This window comes from Heterodontus francisci, chromosome 2, assembly GCF_036365525.1.
Source record: "Heterodontus francisci isolate sHetFra1 chromosome 2, sHetFra1.hap1, whole genome shotgun sequence".
In the NCBI taxonomy this organism is placed as follows: domain Eukaryota; kingdom Metazoa; phylum Chordata; class Chondrichthyes; order Heterodontiformes; family Heterodontidae; genus Heterodontus; species Heterodontus francisci.
In genome coordinates this window covers 207153572-207177565 of record NC_090372.1, presented here as the reverse complement: position 1 = coordinate 207177565, position 23994 = coordinate 207153572, and the positions used below count along the sequence as shown (strand labels likewise).

Here is a 23994-nt window from a genome sequence, read left to right as displayed (position 1 = left end):
AGAACTAAGCAATCCTATAACCAACGGATCAGATCTAAGCTCTGCAGTCCTGCCACATCCAGCCATGAATGGTGGTGGACAATTAAACAACTAACTGGAGGAGGTGGCTCCACAAATATCCCCATCCTCAATGATGGGGGAGCCCAGCACTGCTGGGGAAAAGATAAAGCTGAATCATTTGGAACTATCTTGTTGTGGCACAGTGGTTAGCACCGCAGCCTCACAGCTCCAGCGACCAGGTTCAGTTCTGGGTACTGCCTGTGTGGAGTTTGCAAGTTCTCCCTGTGTCTGCGTGGGTTTCCGCCGGGTGCTCCGGTTTCCTCCCACAGCCAAAGACTTGCAGGTTGATAGGTAAATTGGCCATTATAAATTGCCCCTAGTGTAGGTAGGTGGTAGGAGAATGGTGGGGATGTGGTAGAGAATATGGGGTTAACGTAGGATTAGTATAAATGGGTGGTTGATGGTCAGCACAAACTCGGTGGGCCGAAGGGCCTGTTTCAGTGCTGTATCTCTTAAAAAAAAAATATCTTCAGCCAGAAGTGCCGAGTTGATGATCCATCTCTGCCTCCTCCTGAAAACTCCACCATCACATTTCCAGCCTTCAGCCAATTCGATTCACTCCGCGTGATATCAAGAAATGACTGAAGGCACTGGATACTGCAAAGGCTATGGGTCCTGACAATATTCCGGCAATAGTACTGAAGACGTGTGATCCAGAACTTGCCACGCCCCTAGCCAAGCTGTTCCAGTACAGCTACAACACTGGCATCTACCCGACAATGTGGATGATTGCCCAAATATCTCCTGTACACAAAAAGCAGGACAAGTCCAACATGGCCAAATACCGCCACTCAGTCTACTCTCAATCATCAGAAAAGTAATGGTAGGAGTCATCAACAGTGGTATCAAGCAGCACTTGCTTAGCAATAACCTGCTCACTGACACTCAGTTTGGGTTCTGCCAGGGCCACTCAGCTCCTGATCTCATTACAGCTTTGGTTCAAATATGGACAAAAGAGCTGAACTCCAGAGGTGAGTTGAGAGTGACTGCCCTTGACGTCAAGGCAGCATTTGACCATGTATGCCATCAAGGAGCCCTAGCAAAACTGGAGTCAATGGGAATCGGGGGGAAAATCTCTGCTGGTTGGAGTCATACCGAGCACAAAGAGAGATGGTTGTGGCTGTTGGAGGTCAATCATCCCAGCTCCAGGACGTCACTGCAGGAGTTCCTCAGGGTAGTGTCCTAGGCCCAACCATCTTCAGCTGCTTCATCAATGACCTTCCTTCAATCATAAGGTCAGAAATGGGGATGTTTGCTGATTTTTGCACAATGTTAAGCACCATTCACGACTCCTCAGATACTGAAGCAGTCCGTATAGAAATGCAGCAAACCCTGGGCAATATCCAGGCTTGGGCTGATAAGTGGCAAGTAACATTCGCGCCATACAAGTTCCAGGCAATGACTATCTCCAACAAGAGAGAATCTAACCATCTCCCCTTGACATTCAATGATATTACAATCCTGAATCCCCCACTATCAACATTCTTCAGGGTTACCATTGACCAGAAACTGAACTGGAGTAGTCATATAAATACTGTGGCTACAAGAGCAGGTCAGAGGCTAGGAATCCTGCAGCGAGTAACTCACCTCCTGACTCCCCAAAGCCTGTCCACCATCTACAAGGCACAAGTCAGGAGTGTGATGGATACTCTCCACTTGCCTGGTTGGGTGCAGCTCCAACAACACTCAAGAAGCTCGACACCATCCAAGACAAAGCAGCTCACTTGATTGTTTGTGGATGGGGTGCCATTCACTCCCTCCACCACCAACTCACAGTGGCAGCAGTGTGTACCATCTACAATAAGAGCAAAATACTGCAGATGCTGGAAATCTGAAATAAAAACAAGAAATGCTGCAACCACTCAGCAGGTCTGGCAGCATCTGTGAAAAGAGAAGCAGAGTTCCTCTGCTTCTGCTCTGCTTCTCTTTTCACAGATGCTGCCAGACCTGCTGAGTGGTTCCAGCATTTCTTGTTTTTATGTACCATCTACAAGATGCACTGCAGCAACTCACCAAGGCTTCTTTGACAGCACCTTCCAAACCCGTGACCTCTGCCACCTAGAAGTACAAGGGCAGCAGATGCATGGGAACACTACCACCTGCAAATTCTCCCCCAAGCCATACACCATTCTGACTTGGAACTATATCGCTGTTCCTTCACTGTGACTGGGTCAAAATCCTGGAACTCCTTAACAGCACTGTGGGTGTACCTACCCCAGAGGGACTGCAGCAGTTCAAGAAGGCAGCTCACCATTGCCTTCTCAAGGGCAATTAAGGTGGGCAATAAATGCTAGCCTAGCTAGCGATGCCCACATCCCATGAATGAATTTTTTTTTAAATGCCTTCTCAACCACCTTATCGACCTGTCCTGCTACCTTCAGGGATCTGTGGACATTTAACTCCAAGGTCTCTCACTTCCTCTACACCTCTCAGTATTTTCTCATTAATTGTGTATTCCTTTGCCTTGTGTGACCTCCCCAAATGCATCACCTCACACTTCTCCAAGTTGAATTCCATTTGCCACTATTCTGTCCATCTGTGCAGACCATCAAATATTTTCCTGCAGACGACAACTGTCCTGCTCGCGATCTACCACATGGCCAATCTTTGTGCCGTCTGCAAAGTTCTTGATTGTGCCCCCCATATTTATGTCCAAATTGTTAATGTATACCACAAAAAGCAGGGGACCCAGTACTGAGCCCTGCAGAACACCACTGGAAACAGCCCTCCAGTCGCAAAAACACTCGTCAACAATTACCCTTTGTGATAGAGTCATAGAAACAGGCCCTTCCGCCCACCACGTCCATGCCAACCATAATGCCAATCTATAATAATCCCACCTGCCTGCATTAATTCCGTATCCCTCTTTGCCTTGCTCATTCAAGTACCTGTCCAGATGCCTCTTAAATGTCGCTACTGATCCTGCTTCCACCACCTTCTCAGGCAGCTCATTCCAGATACCCACTATTTGTGAAAAATTTACCCCTTCAATCCCCTTTAAACCTCCTCCCTCTCACCTTAAATCTATGCCCTCTAGTTTTACTCACCCCTACCATGGGAAACAGACTCTGGCTATCTACCCTATCTATGCCTCTCATAATTTTATATACCTCTATCATGTCCTCTCTCAGCCTCCTTCGCTCCAGGGAAAACTGACCCAGCCTATCCTTTATAACTCAAGCCCTCCAAACCAGGCAACATCCTTGTGAATTGTTTCTGCACCCTCTTGAGCTTAATCACATCTTTCCTGCAGTATGGCAACCAGAACTGCACACAGTACTCCAAATACAGCCTAACCAACGTTATGTACAACTGTAACATGACGTCCCAACTCTTGTACTCAGTGCCTCGGCCGATGAAGGCAAGCATGCCATATGCCTTCTTCACCACCCTGTCTACCTGTGTTGCCACTTTCAGGGAACTATGTTCTTGCACCCCAAGGTCTCTCTGCTCAAGAACACTCCCCGGGGCCCTGCCATTCACTGTATATGTCCTGCCCTGGCTTAACTTGGCAAAATGCATCACTTTACACTGTCTGCGTTAAATTCCATTTGCCACTCCCTTGCCCACTTTCCCAGTTTATCAATATCCTGTTGTAACCTTAGACAACCTTCTTCATTGTCCACTATACCACCAATTTTGGTGTCATAGGCAAACTTAACTAATCATACCCCTTACATTCACATCCAAGTCATTAATACATATGACAAACAACAGAGGGTCCAGCACCGATCCCTGCAGCACACCACTGGTCACCGGCCTCCAATCTGAAAAACAACCCTCCACCAGCACCCTCTGCCTCCTATCACCAAGCCAATTTTGTATCCAATTTGCTAGCTCACCCTGGATCCCATGGTTCGAACCTTCTGGACCAGCCTACCATGCGGGATCTTGTCAAAGGCCTTGCTAAAGTCCATGTAGACAACGTCCATCGCCCTGCCCTCGTCAGTGCTCTTGGTCACCTCCTCGAAAAACAATCAAATTCGTGAGACATGATTTCCCACGCACAAAGCCATGCTGACTATCCCTAATCAGACCATGCCTTTCCAGATGCATATAAATCCTGTCTCTCAGAATCCCTTCCAATAACTTTCCCACCACTGATGTAAGGCTCACTGGCCTGTAGTTCCCTGGCTTATCCCTGCTGCCCTTCTTAAATAAAGGCACAACATTAGCTATCCTCCAGTCTTCCGGTACCTCACCCGTGGCTGACGATGATACAAATATCTCTGCCAGGGCCCCAGCAACCTCCTCCGTTGCTTCCCATAGCATCCTAGGATACACCTGGTCAGGCCCTGGGGATTTAGCCACCTTAATGCGCTTCAAAACCTCCAACACCTCCTCCTTTGTAATGTTGATATGCTCCAGGATATGAGTGTTCCCTCCCTTGAACTCACTAGCTTCCATGACCTTCTCCACGGTAAATACGGACAAGAAATATTCATTTAAGACCTCACCCACTTTTCGTGGCACCACACATAGATTGCCATACTGATACTTAAGGGGACTTACCCTCTCCCCAGCTACTCTTTTACTCTTAGTATACTTAAGGAATCTTTTAAGATTCTCCTTTACCTTATCTGCCAGGGAAATCTCATGGCCCCTTTTCGTCCTCCTAATTTCCTTCTTAAGTGTAGTCCTGCATCCCTTATACTCCTCGAGGGACTCGCTCGATCCCAGCTGCCTATACCTGACATATGCCTCCTTCTTTGTCCTGACCAGACCCTCAATATCCCTCATCAACCAAGTTTCCCTAAACTTGCCAACCTTGCCCTTCCATCTAACGGGAACATGCCGGCCCTAAACTCTTCCTATCTCACTTTCAAAGCCTCCCACTTTTCCAGGCGTCCCTTTACCTGTAAACAGCCTCTCCCATTCAACTTTTGAGAGTTCCTGTCTGATGCCATCGAAATTAGCCTTCCCCCAATTTAGGACTTCAACCTGTGGACCAGTCCTATCCTTTTCCATAACTATCTTGAAGCTAATAGAGTTATGGTCACTGGTCCCAAAGTGCTCCCCCACTGACACATCAACCACCTGCCCATCCTCATTTCCTCAGAGGAGGTCGAGCGTAGCCCCTTCTTTAGTAGGGCCATCCACATACTGCTTCAGAAAACTATCCTGGACACACTTCACAAATTCTTCCCCATCTGATCCTTTAGCACTCAGGCAGTCCCAGTCAATATTAAGGAATTTAAAATCACTTACTATTGCAACCCTATAATTCCTACACCTATCTGTGATTTCCCTACATATATGCTGCTCCACTTCCCTCTGACTATTGGGGGGCCTATAGTATAATCCCATCAAAGTGATCACCCCTTTCTTATTTCTAAATTCTACCCATATGGCCTCGCTGGACATTCGCCCCGGGATATCCTCTCTAAGTACTGCCGTGATGTCCTCCCGAATCAATAGTGCTACTCCCCCTCCTCTCTTACCTCCCCCTCTGTCACGCCGGAAAGATCGGTACCCCGGAACATTGAGCTGCCAGTCCTGCCCATCCCTCAACAACATTTCCGTAATAGCTATAATATCACAATCCCATGTACCGATCCATGCTCTGAGTTCATCTGCCTTGCCTGTAAGGCTTCTTGCATTAAAGTAAATGCAGTTTAGCCTACCAGACCTTCCATGCTCCCTGTCCTGTCGCTGCCCGGCCTGCCTACAGGACTTGCTTGCTTTAACTTCTACATTTGCCTCAACTATCTCATCTGAGAGACTACTACTTTGGGCCCCACCCCCCTGCAAGACTAGTTTCAACTCTCCCGAGTAGTACTAGCAAACCTCCCCGCAAGGATATTGGTCCCCCTCTTTGTTTCTTGCCACTAAGCCAATTTTGTATCCACCTTGCTGCATTTCCCTGGATCCCATGGGATTTTATTTTTTTAACCTGTCTGCCATGTGGGACCTTGTCAAAAGCCTTGTTAAAATCCATGTAGACCACATCAACTGCATTACCCTCATCTATCTTCCTTGTTACTACTTCAAAAAATTCGATCAAGTTGGTCAGACAAGATCTTCCCTTAACAAATCCATGCTAACTATCCTTGATTAATCCATACCCTTCTAAGTTTATCCTGTCTCTCAGAATTGATTCCAATAATTTACCACTACTGAAGTTAAACTGACTAGCCTGTGATTATTCCGTCTATCCCTCGCTCTCTTTTTAGACAGAGGTACAATGTTAGCAGTCCTCCAATCCTCCAGCACCACACCTGTATCCAATGAGGACTGGAAAATGATGGTCAGACCTTCCGCTATTTCCTCTCTTAGAAACATAGAGAATAGGAGCAGGAGTAGGCCATTCAGCCCTTCGAGCCTGCTCTGCCAGTCATTATGATCATGGCTGATCATCCAACTCAGTAGCCTGTTCCGGCTTTCGCCCCATACCCTTTGATCCCTTTAGACCCAAGAGCTATGTCTAACTCCTTCTTGAAAATGTACAATGTTTTGGCCTCAACTGCTTTCTGTGGTAGCAAATTTCACAGGATCACCACTCTCTGGGTGAAGAAATTTCTCCTTATCTCAGTCCTGAATGGTTTACCCCTTTTCCTTAGACTATGACCCCTGGTTCTGGACTCCCCTACCATCGGGAACATCCTTCCTGCATCTACCCTGTCAAGTCCTGTTAGAATTTTATAGGTTTCTATGAGATCCCCCCTCACTCTTCTGAATTCTAACCGACTCAATCTATCCTCATACGTCAGTCCCGCCATCCCAGGAATCAGTCCGGTGAACCTTCGCTGCATTCCCTCTATAGCAAGAACATCCTTCCTCAGATAGGGAGACCAAAACTGCACACAATATTCCAGGTGTGGTCTCACCAAGGCCCTGTATAATTGCAGCAAGACATCCCTGCTCCTGTACTTGAATCCTCTCGCTAAGAAGGCCAACATACCATTTGCCTTTTTTACCGCCTGTTGCACCTGCATGCTTACCTTCAGCGACTGGTGTATGAGAACACCCAGGTCTCGCTGCATATTCCCCTCTCTCAGTTTATAGCCGTTCAGATAATAATCTGCCTTCCTGTTTTTGCTACCAAAGTGGATAACCTCTCATTTATCCACATTATACTGCATCTGCCATGCATTAGCCCACTCACTCAACTTGTCCGAATCACCCTGAAGCCTCTCTGCATCCTCCTCACAGCTCACTCTCCCACCCAGTTTTGTGTCATCTGCAAACTTGGAGATATTACATTTAGTTCCCTCATCTAAATCATTAATGTATATTGTGAATCGCTGGGATCCTTGCACCGATCCCTGCAGTACTCCACTAGTCACTGCCTGCCATTCTGAAAAAGACCCATTTATCCCTACTCTTTGTTTCCTGTCCGCCAACCAATTTTCTATCCATCGCGATACACTACCCCCAATCCCATGCGCTTTAATTTTACATGCTAATCTCTTAAGTGGGACTTTCTTGGAAGCCTTCTGAAAGTCCAAATAAACCGCATCCAGTGCTCCCCCTCATCAACTCTACTAGTTACATCCTCGAAGAATTCTAGTAGATTTGTCAATCATGATTTCCCTTTCGTAAATCCATGCTGACTCTGCCCGATTTTACCACTGTTCTCCAAGTGCTGTGCTATAAAATCTTTGATAATGGACTCTAGAATTTTCCCCACTACCGATGTCAGGCTGACTGGTCTATAATCCCTGCTTTCTCTCTACCTCCCATTTTAAATAGTGGGGTTACATTAGCTTCTCTTGTTTCTTTTAGCAGCCTGGAATACATTTCATCAGCCCTGGTGATTTATCAACTTTCAAGGATGCTAGTCCCATTAATACATCCTCTCTCCCTATGTTGATCACATCCAATACTTCACATCTCTCTTCCTTATCTACAGTATCTGCATTGTCCCCCTCTTTTGTGAATACAGACGCAAACTATTCATTAAGAACAATACCAGCATCTTCCACTCCTACACCTAGTCCTTTATGGGCCCTACTCTTTCCTTAGTTATCCTGTTACTCTTAATGTATTGATAAAACATCTTTGGATTCACCTTGATTTTGTTTGCCAATATTGTTTCATGCCCTCTCTTAGTTTTCCTAATTTCCTTTTTGATTTCACCCCTCCACATTCTATGCTCCTCTAGGCTTTCTGTAGTATTGAGTTCTCTGTGTCGGACATTAGCTTTCCTTTTCTGCCTTATCTTATCCTGTAAGCTCCTTGACATCTGTGGAGCTCTAAATTTGGTCATCCCTCCCTTTTGCTTTGTGGGAACATGTGTGCTCTGAAACCCTTGAATCCCCCCTTTGAATGCCTCCCACTGCTCTGACACAGATTAACCTTTATGTAGATGTTTCCAGTCTGCTTTCGCTAAATCACTCCTCAGTTTAGTAAAATTGGCCTTGTCCCAATTGAGAACTCCTGTTCAATCTCTGTCCTTTTCCATAATTGATTGCTACCACCAAAATGCTCTCCCACTGCCACTCCTTCCACGTGCCCATCTTCATTTCCTAAAACTAAGTCTAAAACTGCGCCCTCTCTTGTTGGACTTGCTACATGCTGCCTAAAAATGCACCTCAAGAATTCTGCTCCCTCAATTCCTTTCACCCTAAAACTATTCCAGTTAGTATTGGGGTAGTTAAAATCCCCTACTATTACTGCCCTATTGTTCTTGCAGTTCTCAGAGATTTGCCTACATAATCTGCTCTTCTATCTCCCTCTGACTGTTTGGGGGTCCAGAGTACACTCCCAGCAGTGTGATTGCCCCTTTTTTGTTCCTTAGCTCAATCCATATGGCCTCATTTGATGAGCCTTCCAACATATTATCCCTTCTCACGGCTGTAATAGTTTCTTCGACCAAAATTGCCACGCCCCCTCCTTTCTTATCTCCCTCCCTAACGCATCTGAAAACCCTGTAACCAGGAATGTTGAGCTGCCATTTTTGTCCCTCCTTAACCCATGTAATAGCTATGATATCATACTGCCACGTGTCTATCTGTGCCCTCAACTCATCTGCTTTATTTGCTATACTCCTTGCATTGAAATAAATGCCCTTGAGCACTGCCAAACTTTTTTATTTTCTAACCTTTGTTTCCTCTGTCTCCAGACTCATCCATTAATTTTTTGCCTTCTGTTTTCATTTCTGATTTTGCCCATCTGAGTCTACTGTCAGGTCCCCATCCCCCTGCCAAACTAGTTTAAACCCCACCCGACAGCACTAGCAAAACGTCCCGCAAGGAACCCAGTCCCGGCTCTGTTCAGGTGCAACCCATCCGACCTATACAGGCCCCATCTCCCCCAGAGCTGGTCTCAATGTCCCAAGAATCTAAAGCCCTCCCTCCTGCACCATCTTTCCAGCCATGCATTTATCTGTCTTATCTTGTTCCTATACTCACTTGTGCGTGGCACTGGGAGTAATCCGGAGATTATTACTTTTGAGGTCCTGCTTGCTAATTTCTTACCAAGCTCCCTAAATTCTGACTGCAGGACCATATCCCTCTTTCTACCTATGCCTTGGATCCAATGTAGACCACAACTGCTGGCTGTTTACCCTCCCCCTTCAGGATGCTCTGCAGCCGCTTGGTGACATCCTTGACCCTGGCACCAGGGAGGTAACACACCATCCTGGATTCACTTCTGCGGCCACAGAAATGCCTGTCTGTTCGCCTGACTATTGATACACCTATCACTATGGCTCTTCCAGTCTTCCCTGTACCCCACTGTGCAGCTGAGCCACCCGTGGTGCATGGACTTGGCTTGGGCTGCACTCCCCAGATGATCCATCACTCTCATCAGCATTCAGAACTGAATACCTGCTGGAGCGTGAGATGCACTCAGTGGTCTCCTACACTACCTGCCTGATTCTGTATGACTGCCTGGCGGTCACCCATTCCCTCTCTCCCTGCATAATCTTAAGCTTTGGAGTGACCACATCTATAAATGTGCTATCCACGTAGCTCTCATCCTCATGAATGCACCGCAGTGTCGCCAGCTGCTGTTAAAGTTCCTGAACCTGGAGCTCAAACTGCTTCAATTGATGACACTTCCTGTACACATGGTTATGCAGGATACAGGAAGCAAAGTGGAGCTCCCACATAGCACAGGAGATGCACTCTCGAGGTTGAAGCAACCCTGCCATACCTTTTATTAGTTGACCCTTTGCTACCACAAAAAAAAAGTTACTAATACTAAAACACCTTCGAACTGTTAATAACAACTTACTAGTACTGATAAATTCTTCTACTAATCAATACAGTTCACTAATTAAAATAAACTCAAAAAAGATAATACTCACCTGCTACTCACTTGTTCCTTATTATTAATACTTTTTTTTTCTCGTTTTTAGTCTGCCAGTTGTTGAGACGCAGTCCCTGAGCTGCAGTACTCACCAGCCAATCACCTACCTGCTTCCCTATGATGTCATACCTCTTTTTTTCTCTTTCCAAATGTGGGCGCCGACTGGTTACAGGCGACAGCGAGTGCAGTCAAATTTACTTTTTCTTAATTTATAGTTCCCCTCCTTACCGAACTCCCTCACTTACCAAACTCCCTTCTTCATACTCTGTGCCCTCCAACAGCACTGAGAGCGAGACTAAATTACAGAAATGGCAGAATGAGCAATAGAAACAGGCATTTAAAGAAAGAGGACCCCAGTTATAAGGTTATGAAAAGAAAGACAAACAAATACCTTTTGTGAGGGGTGCGATTGCAATGTTTAAACAATTAATTGTCATATTAAAATGCTCAATGCTTCTGATTACCCTTCCAGTGTGCATGCATTACAAGAACATTCACCAGAGTTTGTGTGTGCAAGTATCTACCAAAAGTCAAAGAGAAAAAGTGTAACATTCTTGGAAGTCATCTCAAACGGTAAAGACAAAGCATCTCCCTCAGCTACAGAACATAATCAACAGCTGGCCAACAGAAAAGATGATGAAGAGAAAGAAGAAACTTACCATTCAAAAAAAGAAGAGACAACAGCACCTTCAGAACTGGAAGAAGCTGTTCAAGTCTTACCTGGACATGAAGGCAGTGAAATGGAGATAGCTTTAAATAAATTGGCAGATTCTCCACTGTTTTATATGGCTCCACCACAAGACAGTAAGGTAGTGGCAGAGGGTCTTAATATTCCAGAACAGTTTTCAGGGCAGGTTAAGCCACTTGAAATTGATACACCTTTTAAACCAGATGCATCCGACTCTCAAACCAGCAGTGTTGATGGCCAAACTAGGCCTGTAAAAGGTTAGTCACTTTTCAGGTTAGTGCATTTGGCTGCTATTTGTCAACATTACCTTTAAGCAGACGATTTATTCGATTGAGATCATGTTAAGGATATTTTGTCAGACCCTATATGTGCAGAAGCAGAATCCCACTAACTTGAAGAGGCATAATCTTCATGTCAATGTGTTTGACAAACCTTTTCATTTGGTGAAGGAATAAAGCAACAAAAATTCTTGTCTTCATGAACATACAACAATAACATAATGCCTTTTGGTGTGATTTATGCCTTTCCAATATGTGTTTTCAAGCAAATAAAATGTTTTGCCAAGCACATTTTTCTTTACTGCAGTGACTCTATAGCCATCATTCAACTTTGAATTATAATAGGTACTGTTAATTAAGGATTTACATGGGAAAAAAGTTCCAATTTTGTTTCTTATATTTTCTGAGATGAATATGGAACCATCCATTCTGCAAGATTTAACCGACGCCATTTTTAAAGGGCACTGAGCCCTTCAACTTAATTTAAATATTTAAAGATATTTAATTAGAGAAATTAAATTAATGTTTCTAGCCTCTCTCCCACCCCCCTCAATAACCATACAGTTCATTCCTTGCCCTCTCACCACCTCCCACCCCCCCCCCAAACCGCCCGCCCAAAACAGTTCATTCCTTGTCCAATGTCAGGGGGGTTGTAAAGTCCAGCCCAACTAGTGTGAAGTACTTGCCTGCTATAATACGCACCCCTGCATAATTCTACTCCATTGATACATCTCTGTAGTTCTAAGTGCTTAAGCATTCACTGCTGAGGCAAGCGCAGTAAATCCATTTCAGAAATGCTGTTTTTTTTTGTTCTTTCATGGGATGTGGGCATCACTGGCAAGGCCAGCATTTGTTGCCAAACCCTAATTGCCCTTGATAACTGAGTGGCTTGCTAGGCCATTTCAGAGGGTGGTTAAGAGTCAATCACATTGCTGTGGGTCTGGAGTCACATGTAGGCCAGACCATGTAAGAACAGCAGATTTCCTTCCCTAAAGGAAATTAGTGAACCAGATGGGTTTTTACAACAATCGATGATAGTTTCATGGCATGATTACTGAGACTAGCTTTCAATTCCAAATTTTTATTAATGAATTGAATTTAAATTCCACCAACTGGTGGGATTTGAACCCATGTCCCCAGGGTTAGCCTGGCCCTCTGAATTACTAGTCCTGTGACATTTCTGTTTCAGAAAATAAATGAAGTATTGAAGTTCACAGTGGTTCCTGCAGTGTTGAATGTTGTTATCAGGACAGCAAGCCAGAGATTAACATGGTGAATATCCCCATGGTGTTTTTGTTCATTCCCTGCGAGGTTTAATGATTGCTCCTCAAAATTAAAGAGGTGGGACAGAGGTCATGATCGAGTAGGGTAGGTGTATATGCAGACGATGAGCATGCTCTGACTTTTATTTCCGTGCTTTCTTCTGACTACAATTTTTCTCTTACACAGAGTTGGAGAATGAGAACATTCATAGTGTTTCTGTGAAGAAGCTGCGTGAAGTACAGTTTAGCCCAACCACGTTCAGAAGAAAAACTTTTGCAGTTAATATAAATGTAACTGAGAAAAATATATTCTCAAGGTAACCCCTCCTTTGCAGTTATCTTATAAATATAAGCTGCATTTTCCTTGGCTAAGCAAGAAGAAAAATAAGCTATAATTACAATCATACAGCAACAGTTAATATTGGAAAGAAATTCATGACTAATCGGTTTGAAAGCACACTAATAACACACACTCTCAACAATCAAGCACAGAAATATTCAGTATTTTCTTGCAAGTTAGTCATGATAACTTAAAGTTCAGATTTGGTATCTCACTAAAGTACAAATTCCATAGTCAGACAGACGAGTATAAACTTAACCTATCTGATATTAGAGTCATAGAGCTGGATTTTCCCTGCGGGCTTCTGAACCCCGCCATCAGGCTGAAACGTGGGTCAGAAGCTTGCACAGGGCTGAATCTTCTGTGGCCGCCGCCCATGTCGGCAAGAGAACGGGAGGCCACATGTCGCGGAGCCGCCACAATCTTCCATGCAGTGACTCATTTAAATAGCCGGGGCAGGCCACCACCCCCCCCCCCCCCCCTCCAATCACATGGAGAGGGCTGGCTGTCCACGTCTGGCAATTTTGAAAGGGCTTTGAGCCCTACTGGTAAATTTAAATATTTAATGCGCAAGTAAATAAATTTGAGCAACAGATGAAGCTAGCTGTTTCACGCTGCTACTATGCAGTAGCAACACGTGTGGTGTTCGCCACGAATAGGATGTTGCCTTCAAGCCAAAAAGACGTCCTGCCTATCACACAAATGAGTAATGTGATATATGAATTTCAGTGCCATCTGTGTCTCCTCGTCCTTGTACCATCAGCAAATGGAGCACCTTTTATTTGTTTATCTTATCTAAACTTGTCATAATCTTATACATCTCTGTCAGATCTCCCCTCAAGCTCCTTTGCTCCAAGGAGAACAAGCTTCTCCTACCTAACCTGATAGCTAAATTCCCTCATCCCTGGAAGCATCCTGGTAACCTCTTAAGGACCTTCACATCCTTCCTAAAGTGTGGTGTGCAGAACTTGATGCAAATCTAGTTGTGGCCTAACCAGAGCTTTATAAAGCTTCAGCATAACTTTCCTGCTTTTGTACTCCGTACCACTCACATACCATGCTAACCAGTCTCTCAATGTATCCTGCCACCTTCAAAGATCTATGCCAATGAACCCCTGGATCTCTCTGTCCTGTACACTCTTTAGAACTCTGCCATTAAGTCTATATTGCCTCTCCTTATGCATTCTTCCAAAATGCATCGCATCACACTTCTCTGTAATAAATTCTATCTACCACTTGTCTGCCCATTCTGCTAGCCTATCTACATTCTGTTGTAGTCGATTGGTATCATCCTTACTGTTTGCCATACCTCCATGTTTGGCATAATTGGCAAATTTTGAAATTTGACTCTGTATTTCAATATCCAAGTCATTTATATATATCAAAAAGCAATGGTTCCAGCACTGATTCTTGGGGAACTCCACTTTCTACTATCCTCCAGTCTGAAAAACACCCATTTACCATGCCCTGCTGCTTTCTGTCCTTAAACTGATTTTTTTTATCTAAGCTGACACTGACCCTCCTATTCCATTGTTCCTTGCGCTTCTCCATTACCAAGCTGATGATATGATGATCACTGTTACCTAAGTGTTCTCCCACAGACACTTGGCCCACCTCATTCCTCAGCTCCAGATCCAGCAATATCTCCTTCCTAGTTGGACTGAGAACATACTGGTCAAGGAAGTTCTCCTGAACACATTTTCGAAATTCCTCCCCCTCCTTTCCCTTTACTCCTAACATTATCCCAATTGAGTTCTGTATTAAAGGCCTGCTCGGGTATGAAATTGAAACCCGACCCAAGCCTGACCCGACCACATGCAACCCGAACTCGACTCAGGCCCCAGTCATTTGATTTTTTTTCCCGCGCCCGACCTGACCCGACCCGACCCGACTACAGTAATAAAGTTAATTATAATCAAACAGGGTATTGTGCTGTACCTTGTCCAAATGTTGTGATCTTCCATTCCGATAGCACGTTTCCCGCCTTGACGTCCCAACTGAATGTTTAAATTTTGAAGATTACTTCCCTCCCTGAGCAAGACAGCAATGTGTCCATGTCCAGCCCTACCTGAGCCGAACCTGAATGCCGGACCCGGAAGAGAGACCTGACCTGACCCGACCCGACCCGAACCCAACACGTCGTCAGGTCTGGTCGGGTTCGGGTCGGGTAGCCATGCTTTATTCTGTATATCAAAAACCAGTAAACACAGGGAGATAATCTTTAAGCTGATAGAACACAGCCCTGGCAGCCACTGCCTTGTGACTCCTAGCACAGGTAGGTACTCAGACAAACAATAACAATTTGGATTTATGCAATACATTTAACATAGAAAAATATGCCAAAGCTCTTGCAAATTCTGAGGGAGGGAGTTAAAATGAGTAAAGAGTGGCGCAGTGGTTAGCACCGCAGCCTCACAGCTCCAGTGACCCGGGTTCAGTTCTGGGTCCTGCCTGTGCGGAGTTTGCAAGTTCTCCCTGTGAACGTGTGGGTTTCTGCCGGGTGCTCCGGTTTCCTCCCACAGCCAAAGACTTGCAGGTTGATAGGTAAATTGGCCATTGTATATTGCCCCTAGTGTAGGTAGGTGGCAGGAAAATGGTGGGGATGTGGTAGGGAATATGGGGTTAATGTAGGATTAGTATAAATGGGTGGTTGTTGGTTGGCACAGACTCAGTGGGCTGAAGGGCCTGTTTCAGTGCTATGAAAATGAATAAAACAGCTATAAAAATTAACTTTGAATTTGTAAATTATATATTCAGTCCCATTCATAGATGTTCCTAATTGCTGAACGTATCATTTTTGTGCTGTTAGTGTACAAAAATATCATGACTATTTTTCATTGACATTTCTTTTTCTTTCCTTGGCAATGATTTTAAGTGAGGGGATTGGTAACAGGGAAGAAGAAATACCTGAAAACAAAAGGCACAAACTGCACAAGGATCTTCCAGAGAGCTACTGCGTTCATTTGGCTGCACAAGAGGATCCAGGTGATAGGAATGAAGTGTGGTACTCTGGCATCATAGCATTATAATACTGGGCAGTCTTCAACGCTAACCAGTTGTATTAATGCTTGTTGTAACATATTTAATTTAATTGCATGTTGATATGCAGTGGTAAAGAATGTAATGAATTATTATGAATTATTTGTTTCAACAGATGTTTAAGGAGGTTTGGTAGTCCTTTGGCAAGAGAAACAGTTTCTATTTCAGGTCAATGAACTTTCAAGGTCATCAACCTGAAACGCTGGGCTGCATTTTATAAGCTTGCTGTCAAGATTGGCAGCGAGTTTCAAAGTGGCAATCTGCCCACAGGCCCACACACCGCAGAGCCGCCGTGATATTCAGCATGGCGGCTTATTTTAATGGCTGGGGCAGACAACGCCCCCGATGGCATGGGGGGAGTGGGCAGTCCATCACGGCAATGGCGTCAGGCATCACTGCGCAGGTGCCGATGTATTTTTAAAGGGCTTCAAGCTCTTCCATTTAATTTAAATTTTTAAAGATACAGTGTTGGTAAAAAATGAAATAAATTTCTCCTGACCCTCTCCCACACCCCCACCACCCCCCCGCCCACAATAACCATGGAAATAATAACCTGCTCTCTCCCTGCCAAAAACACTTACCTTGTTCTCCTGACCTCCCCCACCAAAGTTCATGCTTAAACTTTACTCCTTCCCACCATCGGATGAGTTTGACGCCGCTCCCCCCCCCCCCCCCCCCCCCGCCTCCCGCCAAGAGAAACTTACCTGCTCCCCCCTCCCCACCAGTGTTCCAACTCGGATCCCTGGATGGAGGTCCAAAGGCCGACCACCAGCACCAATATGGCACTGGAGCAGTCTGCGGGAGCAGGTAAGTAATTAATTCCTTCATTTGTATTTTTTAAATATGTAAATTTTGATGCCGTTGCCGAGCAGTGTGGGGGTGAAGACCACCACGAGGCCTTGCCACCACCGGCAATATCGGGCCTGGCCTTCCCGCCATCGAGGTCCATGGCGAGCCTCTGCCGGAGGCATCTTCCGCGCCCCCCCGCCACGACCCCCAACATCGGGGGGATGACAAATCTAGCCCTCTGTAATATTTCATATTTCCAGCATCTGCAGTATTTTGCTTTTACTTTTATTCAGTCTCTTATTGGCTGCCCAGTTTTTTGATGGTTGAAATAATGTTGCCTCCTTGGGTTTCATTGAAGTTTCGATACTGTCCCCTTTTCCGTTTGAAACAATATGGCCAATTCACATGCCTATGCTGCCAACGTATATCGGTGCTCATAGGGAGCGCATTGTGGGAATTATTGTCTAAAGAAGGCCCCAACTAAATTTGGTAGTGGGACCAACAGCAGTACAGATTGGGAGCAGGCTATCCCATTTCTAAATGGGTGTGCTTTGCACCCTTCATATGAAAAACATGGTCAATGTGTATCATTTTCTACCCCATCCAGGCTGCTTGGCAGGAAGTGTCTGCCAAGACTAAATGCAGTTCAAACATACAGAGGATGCGAAGGCAGATGCAAAAAAGGTTTACTTGCACAATGAATTCTGCCAAGATGAGGGTAGATAGAATTTAACTTAAAAAAATGCCAAATTAGGCACACCAGTAAAAGTTTCCTCTCACTCTGTTACATTTTAGCTGAGGCTACATGCTCATCCCTCACAAAGCAGCTCTTTCCATGTTCCATGCATGTTACTGTACTGTAGTAGGTGGCACCTTATTATCACCACTTCCAACTGGAACTGTGGTCATATGACCATTGGAACGGTGATCCCATAAAGCAAGTTTACAAAATAACCTAACTGCATAACACATCATCTTTGACTTTCACACGAGCTGGGATGAAACAAGAACTTTGCCTGTCAGTCAATGCACTTTTCAAAGTTCCAGTATCTCAATACTTTTGTCCTTTCAGGACAAGGTAGTGCATAGTGGGAGGGAGCAGACCCTATCAAGACGAGGCAGCATTTAAATTTGGGCCGAAGCTACATTTAGCTTGGGCCTTTGGCCAGCATGGACCAGTGCATGGAGCTGTCATCTGACTCTATGCCTGCTTCTCAGACACAACTCAATATTTTTTGCTCTTTTTCTATAGGTGTTCCAGAAGAACAAGGTGCCCAGAAGGTCAACACCTCACAGCAGTTTCTGTCACTCAAACCACCTGTTGTAAGCACCAGCACAGGTACATCTCGTTTTTTCCCTCTCCCGGGAGATTACATGGCTTTCGGGTGGGGTGGCAGTGTATGTGTTGTAATGCACAAGACATCACAGTTATCTAGGACAAGCACGTGGCATGACCCAGAGGGTTTTTAACTGTCTGTCATTGTTCATATGTTCAGCGCAACATCGAGGGCCAAAGGGCCTGGTCTGCGCTGTAATGTTCTAATTCTAATTCTAAATCCATGCCAAGGGATTTAAATAGGCAGTGTCACTCCAGCCTCCCCTTTCAAACTTCCCATCAGATTAGAGTCATAGAGTCGTACAGCATAGAAACAAGCCCTTCGGCCCACCACGTCCATGCCGACCATAATGCCTATCTATACTAATCTCACCTGCCTGCATTAATTCCATATCCCTCTATGCCTTGCTCATTCAAGTACCTATCCAGATGCCTCTTAAATGTTGCTACTGTTCCTGCTTCCACCACCTCCTCTGGCAGCTCATTCCAGATACCCACTATTCTTTGTGTGAAAAATGTACCCCTTCAATCCCCTTTAAACCTCCTCCCTCTCACCTTAAATCTATGCCCTCTAGTTTTACTCACCCCTACCATGGGAAACAGACTCTGGCTATCTACCCTATCTATGCCTCTCATAATTTTATATACCTCTATCATGTCCCCTCTCAGCCTCCTTCGCTCCAGGGAAAACTGACCCAGCCTATCCAATCTCTCTTTATAACTCAAGCCCTCCAAACCAGGCAACATCCTTGTGAATCTTTTCTTCATTACCGTGATTCTAGAATTACTAGCAATAATATATCCAGTCCTTTTTTAAAACGTGATGATTTTCTGTTTCACAACTTCTGCTGGTAATCGATGCTTAATTTTATGACCCTCATTGCTTAAATTTGTTTCCACTGAAATCCTTAACTATAAGCTGTCACTTAGTTATCAAATCCTACGTTCAACAGACAAAATGTTCTGGATCTAAATATTTTCTATCAGTGAAACCAGCAAACTGCTTTATCAAATTCTTCCTCTTCTCTGGAGAGTAAAGCCCCAGAATTTGAAAAAAACCTTCAGAACTCAGCCCTCTAAGTTGAGGAATCAGCCTTATTGCCCTTCTCTGGACCTCCTCCAGTAACTCTGCAATTTAGGTAGAGTTTTCTTTGACAATCTTGCTGCCTACAAAATGATATGCATGTCTTCTGGCCCATTGTCACCCAGTTACTCTGATCTTGATGCAAAAGGATCTCTTCGCCACTTGCTTCATGGTTATTTTGTTCTAGATGAAAATGCTGTGCTGCATACAACAGACTGTAGTGATCTTGGAGACTAGCAAAGACGTAAGATGCCCCTGATAGGTTCAGGTATTCAAAATGCTGCTTCAATATATCTAGGATATGTTTGGTAATGATCCTGGTGGCTGCATGGGTCTCATTATATTTTCAGTTATCTATTATTTTTGATGTCAAGAACAAAAGCTGACAAAAATATCTTGGGTCTCTCAGGAGTTATCATTGCAGTTTTCTTCATCAAAACACCGTGGCATGACTGCTGCACACAGCAAGATCCCACAGCAATGTGATAATGACCAAATAATCTGTTTTAGTGATGTCCTCTAAGGGATAAATATTGGCCCAGGTCTGAGTAAATATAATGCAGTTTACTATAGGGAGTAATCTGAATAAAACCTGCTGCCTCTGAACTTTTATTCTTTTTTAAGTTGTGAATATCTTTTAAGTGTTTTCTTTGTTCCAGTTTAGGAAGCATAAGTAGACATTATTGGACAGGTTTTTAATTTTACTGTCTGAGCGTTAAGCATCACCTGGGTGAAACATAGCAAGGAAACTTGGATGGCTAACAAAACTCACATGATCTTCCTTCCATTCATTTAAATGGAAGGAATATCAGGCAGATTCTGTTAAGTGAAATCAAATCATTACCAGCAGGTTTTCCTCTCAATGTTCCACCCAAGTGATGCTTAATTATCGAAGTCTATCATTCAACTGATAATTCATACATGAAATATTTACATTGACATAATATCTTAATTACATTGAAAAAATATTTCAAAGTGCATCATACAGTGAATTACTCTTGACTGTTATGTAAGCAAATGAGGCAGATGAGTGACACTTAATTTGCCTAGACAGGATGACTATAATTGATATTATAATTAAGAAACACCATTTCTCATGCTATCCTTTTACTTGCTTCTAGTCTCATAAAGCAACCAGATTCCTTTTTTTTAATTTATGCACGACCATAGACAATTACAGTGGCTTAAAAATAAAAGTGAATATTGCAATATTACATCTTAATATTGTTTCCTTGGTGAATGATGGGGCAATTCAGAAACAAAAGTCAAAGAAGAATGCTCCATGAAGATAGCAAAGAGAAGAAAACTGCATTCCTATTATGATGTTAAAGAGGAAATTGGAAGGTAAATACGACTGCTCTTCTGATGAGGCATTATTCTTCTTTTAATAATGAGTATATTATTCTGGAGATATTCAACTGCTGAGAAGATTACTAGCAAAAAACACCATGGTCTAGTAATATCAGTGGTAGAGTATTGCTAGAATGTTGTAGGAAGGCATTATATAAATGCAAATTATTGTTGTTGAATGAGTCCCTTATCACTCAAGTATACCTCTAAAGTTTGGCTAATTGTTGGTGTTTGCAATAAATCCTTACCCTTAATAAAGAAGTAAATAGTACGGAGTCCAGCTTGATGGAGTACAGCTTTGACAGAGTACTTAACTTGGGAATTTGTTGACTGCGGAAATTCGGCACAGTGAGGGAAGAGGTGCCGTTCTGGTCTTTTAGAAAACAAGAAGCAGTCCAAGTGAGGGAGCGGGAGACAGCGATTCCTGGTGAGTAGCTGGTAAGTGTTTCTAGATAATAGTCTAGAAAGTAAAGGCAAGGCAGGAAACCCAGCCCTGTGGAACGCACATCCTGTGCTATGTGGGACATCTTGGATGTTTCTCAGGACCACCACATGTGCAAAAAGTGTCGCCAGCTAGATCAGCTCGAGCTCCGGGTTTTGGAGCTTGAGCGACAGCTGGAGTCACTACGGGCATCTGCGAGGCAGAGAGCTTCATGGATACCACTTTTCCGGAGCTGATAACCCCACAGCTTAAAAACTTGCAGGCAGAAAAGGAATAGGTGACCACCATCAGGACAAGGAGGACCAGGCAGGCAGCACAGGGATCTCATCTCATTATCCAACAGGTATTCAGTTCTGAATACTGGTGAGAGTGATGGTTCCTTTGGGGGTGCAGGCAGAGCTAGATCCACGGCACCAAGGGGCTCAGCTGAACAGTGGGGCGGAAGAAGAGTGGAAGAGCAATAGTGGTAGGGGATTCAATTGTGAAGGGGACAGACAGGCGCTTCTGTGGCCGGAGTCGTGACTCTAGGATGGTATGTTGCCTCCCTGGTGCCAGAGTCAAGGATGTCTCTGAGCAGCTGCAGGACATTCAGAGAGGGGAGACTGAACAACCAGAAGTCGTGGTCCATTTTGGCACCAATGACTTAAGTAGGAAGAGTGATGAGGTCCTGAAGGCAGACTATAGGAGCTAATAGAGAGATTGAAAAGCAGAACCTCAAAGGTAATAATCTCCAGGTTACTCCCCGTGCCACATGTTAGTGAGTACAGAAATAGGAAGACAAAGCTGATGAATATGTGGCTGAAGAGATGGTGCAGGAAGAAGGATTTAGATTCCTGAGGCATTGGGACCACTTCTGGGAGAGGTGAGACCTGTACACACAGATGGGTTGCACATCAACAGGGCCGGGACCAATATCCTCGCAGGGGGTGTTGCTAGTGTTGTTGGGAAGGGTTTAAACTAGCTTGGCAGGGGGATGGGAACCTGAGTGTGGATTCAGAGGGAGAGAAGAAAAATTGGAAATGGAAGGCGGAGAATTAGTAAGCGTGCTTGGAAGGCAGAGGAAACAAAGGCTAGAAAATAGACAATGAGGGGGTTTTTCAGTGCTAAATGATAAATATTTCACTGCTAGGAGTCTAGGAAATAAGGCAGATGAACTGAAAGTACAGATTGAAACATGAGAGTATGATATAGCTGTTATTGAGAAATGGCTGAAGGAAGAGTAGAAATGGCAGCACGGCATTCCTGGTTACAGGGTTTTCAGACGAGATGGGATAAAAATGAAGGGGGGGGTCATAATATAGATTTAAGAAACAAATTTAGCTGTGAGGAGGGATGATAGGTTAGAAGGATCATCAAATGGGCCATATGGGTTGAACTGAAGAACAAAAAAGGGACAATCACAGTACTGGGAGGGTTCTATAGACCCCAAAAAGTCAGAGGGATAGAAGAACCAATATATAGGCAAATCTCTGAGATGTGCAAAAACAATGGGCTGGATTTTACCGACCCCCCCCCCACCGATGTCAGGGGTTGTGGTGGGGGGGGTGGGGGGGACCTGGAAAATGGCTCCGGGAGAGGCCCGCCAGGGGCCACGCCGCCGGGAAGGCCCCGCCCCATATTGCTGGCAGTGACGAGGCCTCGTGGTGGCCCCCACCGCCCAGCAGCGGTGTCACAATTTGAATATGTTAATGTATTTAAACTAATGAATTAAATACTTACCCGCTCCCGCCATCAGTCCTGGTTCTATATTGGTGGCAGCGGCTAGCACTCCCGCGCCTTCGGATCTCCTTTCGGAGATCCAAGGCGGAACACTGGTTGGGAGGGGAGAGCAGGTAAGTTTTCGGGGCGGCAGGGGAAGCACGGTTAAACCTTTTCGATGGTCTAGCGGGTGGTGGGAAGTTCATAGTTTATTAACTTTGGTGGTGCGAAGGTTGTGAGCACAAGGTAAGTCTTTTTGAGGGGGAGAGGGCAAGTGGTACATTTGATGGTAATTGGGGGGGGTAGGAGAGGGTGGAGATAACTTTATTTAATTTTTAGCACTCATGTAACTTTAAAATTTTTAATTACATTGAAGGGCTGGAAGTTCTTTAAAAATGGCATCGGCACCTGCACAATGGCACCGTTGCTGGGGACGGACAGCCCACCCCCTCCCACGTCATCGGGGGGGCAGTCCGCCCCGGCCATGTAAATGAGCCGCCACGTTTAATATCATGGCGGTTCCGCGGAGTAAATCCCATGTGTGAGCACCGCCATCTTTGAAGTTCGCCGCTGAGATCAGAGGTGAGCTGGCAAAATTCAGCCCAATAGAGCAGTAAGAGTGGGGGATTTCAACTACCCTAATATTAACTGGGATAGAATTAGTGTTAAAGGCACAGAGGGAGCAGAATTCTTAAAATGCATTCTGGAGAACTTTTCTAGCCGGTACGTAGCGAGCTCAACAAGAGAGGGTGTGGATCTGGACTTAGTTTTAGGGAATGACGCTGAGCAGGTGGAAGGGTATTTGTTGGGGAGCACTTTGGTGGAAGTGATCATAATTTAGTTAGATTTAGGATAGTTATGGAAAAGGACAAAGGTAGACTAGCAGTAAAAGTTCTCAATTGGAGAAAAGCTAAATTTACTAAGCTACAATGTGATTTACCTAAAGTGGACTGGAAACAGCTACTTGAAGGTAAATCAGTGCCAAATCAATGGAAGGCATTCGCGGAAGAGATAGTAAGGGTTCAGAGCAAGTATGTTCCATTGAAGAAAAAGGGTGGGACTAACAAATCCAGACCCCACCCTCGGATGTTAAAGGAGAGGGATAAGAAGTGCAGCTTATGGCAGATAGCGAGAGCTCAATACTGCAGAAAACCTAGAGGAGTATAAAAAGTGTAGGGATTAAATTAAAAAGGAAATAAGGAAAGCAAAGATAGGCATGAAAAATATGGGTAAGTAAAATCAAGGAAAAATCCAAAGATTTTTTATAAATACATAAAGAGCAAGAGGTTAACTGAAGAAAAAGTAGGACCTATTCAGAACCATAAGGGTAACCTGTGTGTGGAGGTGGAGGACGTTGGTATGGTTCTTGATGAA

General features: G+C 44.6%; 1 protein-coding gene across 1 annotated transcript in view; it reads left to right on the top strand.

Moving 5' to 3' along the window:
• obscnb (obscurin, cytoskeletal calmodulin and titin-interacting RhoGEF b) overlaps window positions 1-23994 on the top strand; it is an 868128-nt gene that overhangs the window by 742513 nt on the left and 101621 nt on the right. Inside the window, exons 139-146 of the mRNA XM_068053434.1 lie at window positions 736-877; window positions 10364-10501; window positions 10787-11259; window positions 12730-12859; window positions 13117-13315; window positions 16647-16728; window positions 17963-18049; window positions 20387-20474. Coding sequence (XP_067909535.1) covers window positions 736-877; window positions 10364-10501; window positions 10787-11259; window positions 12730-12859; window positions 13117-13315; window positions 16647-16728; window positions 17963-18049; window positions 20387-20474 — 1339 coding nt within the window. The remainder of the gene's footprint in view (window positions 1-735; window positions 878-10363; window positions 10502-10786; window positions 11260-12729; window positions 12860-13116; window positions 13316-16646; window positions 16729-17962; window positions 18050-20386; window positions 20475-23994) is intronic.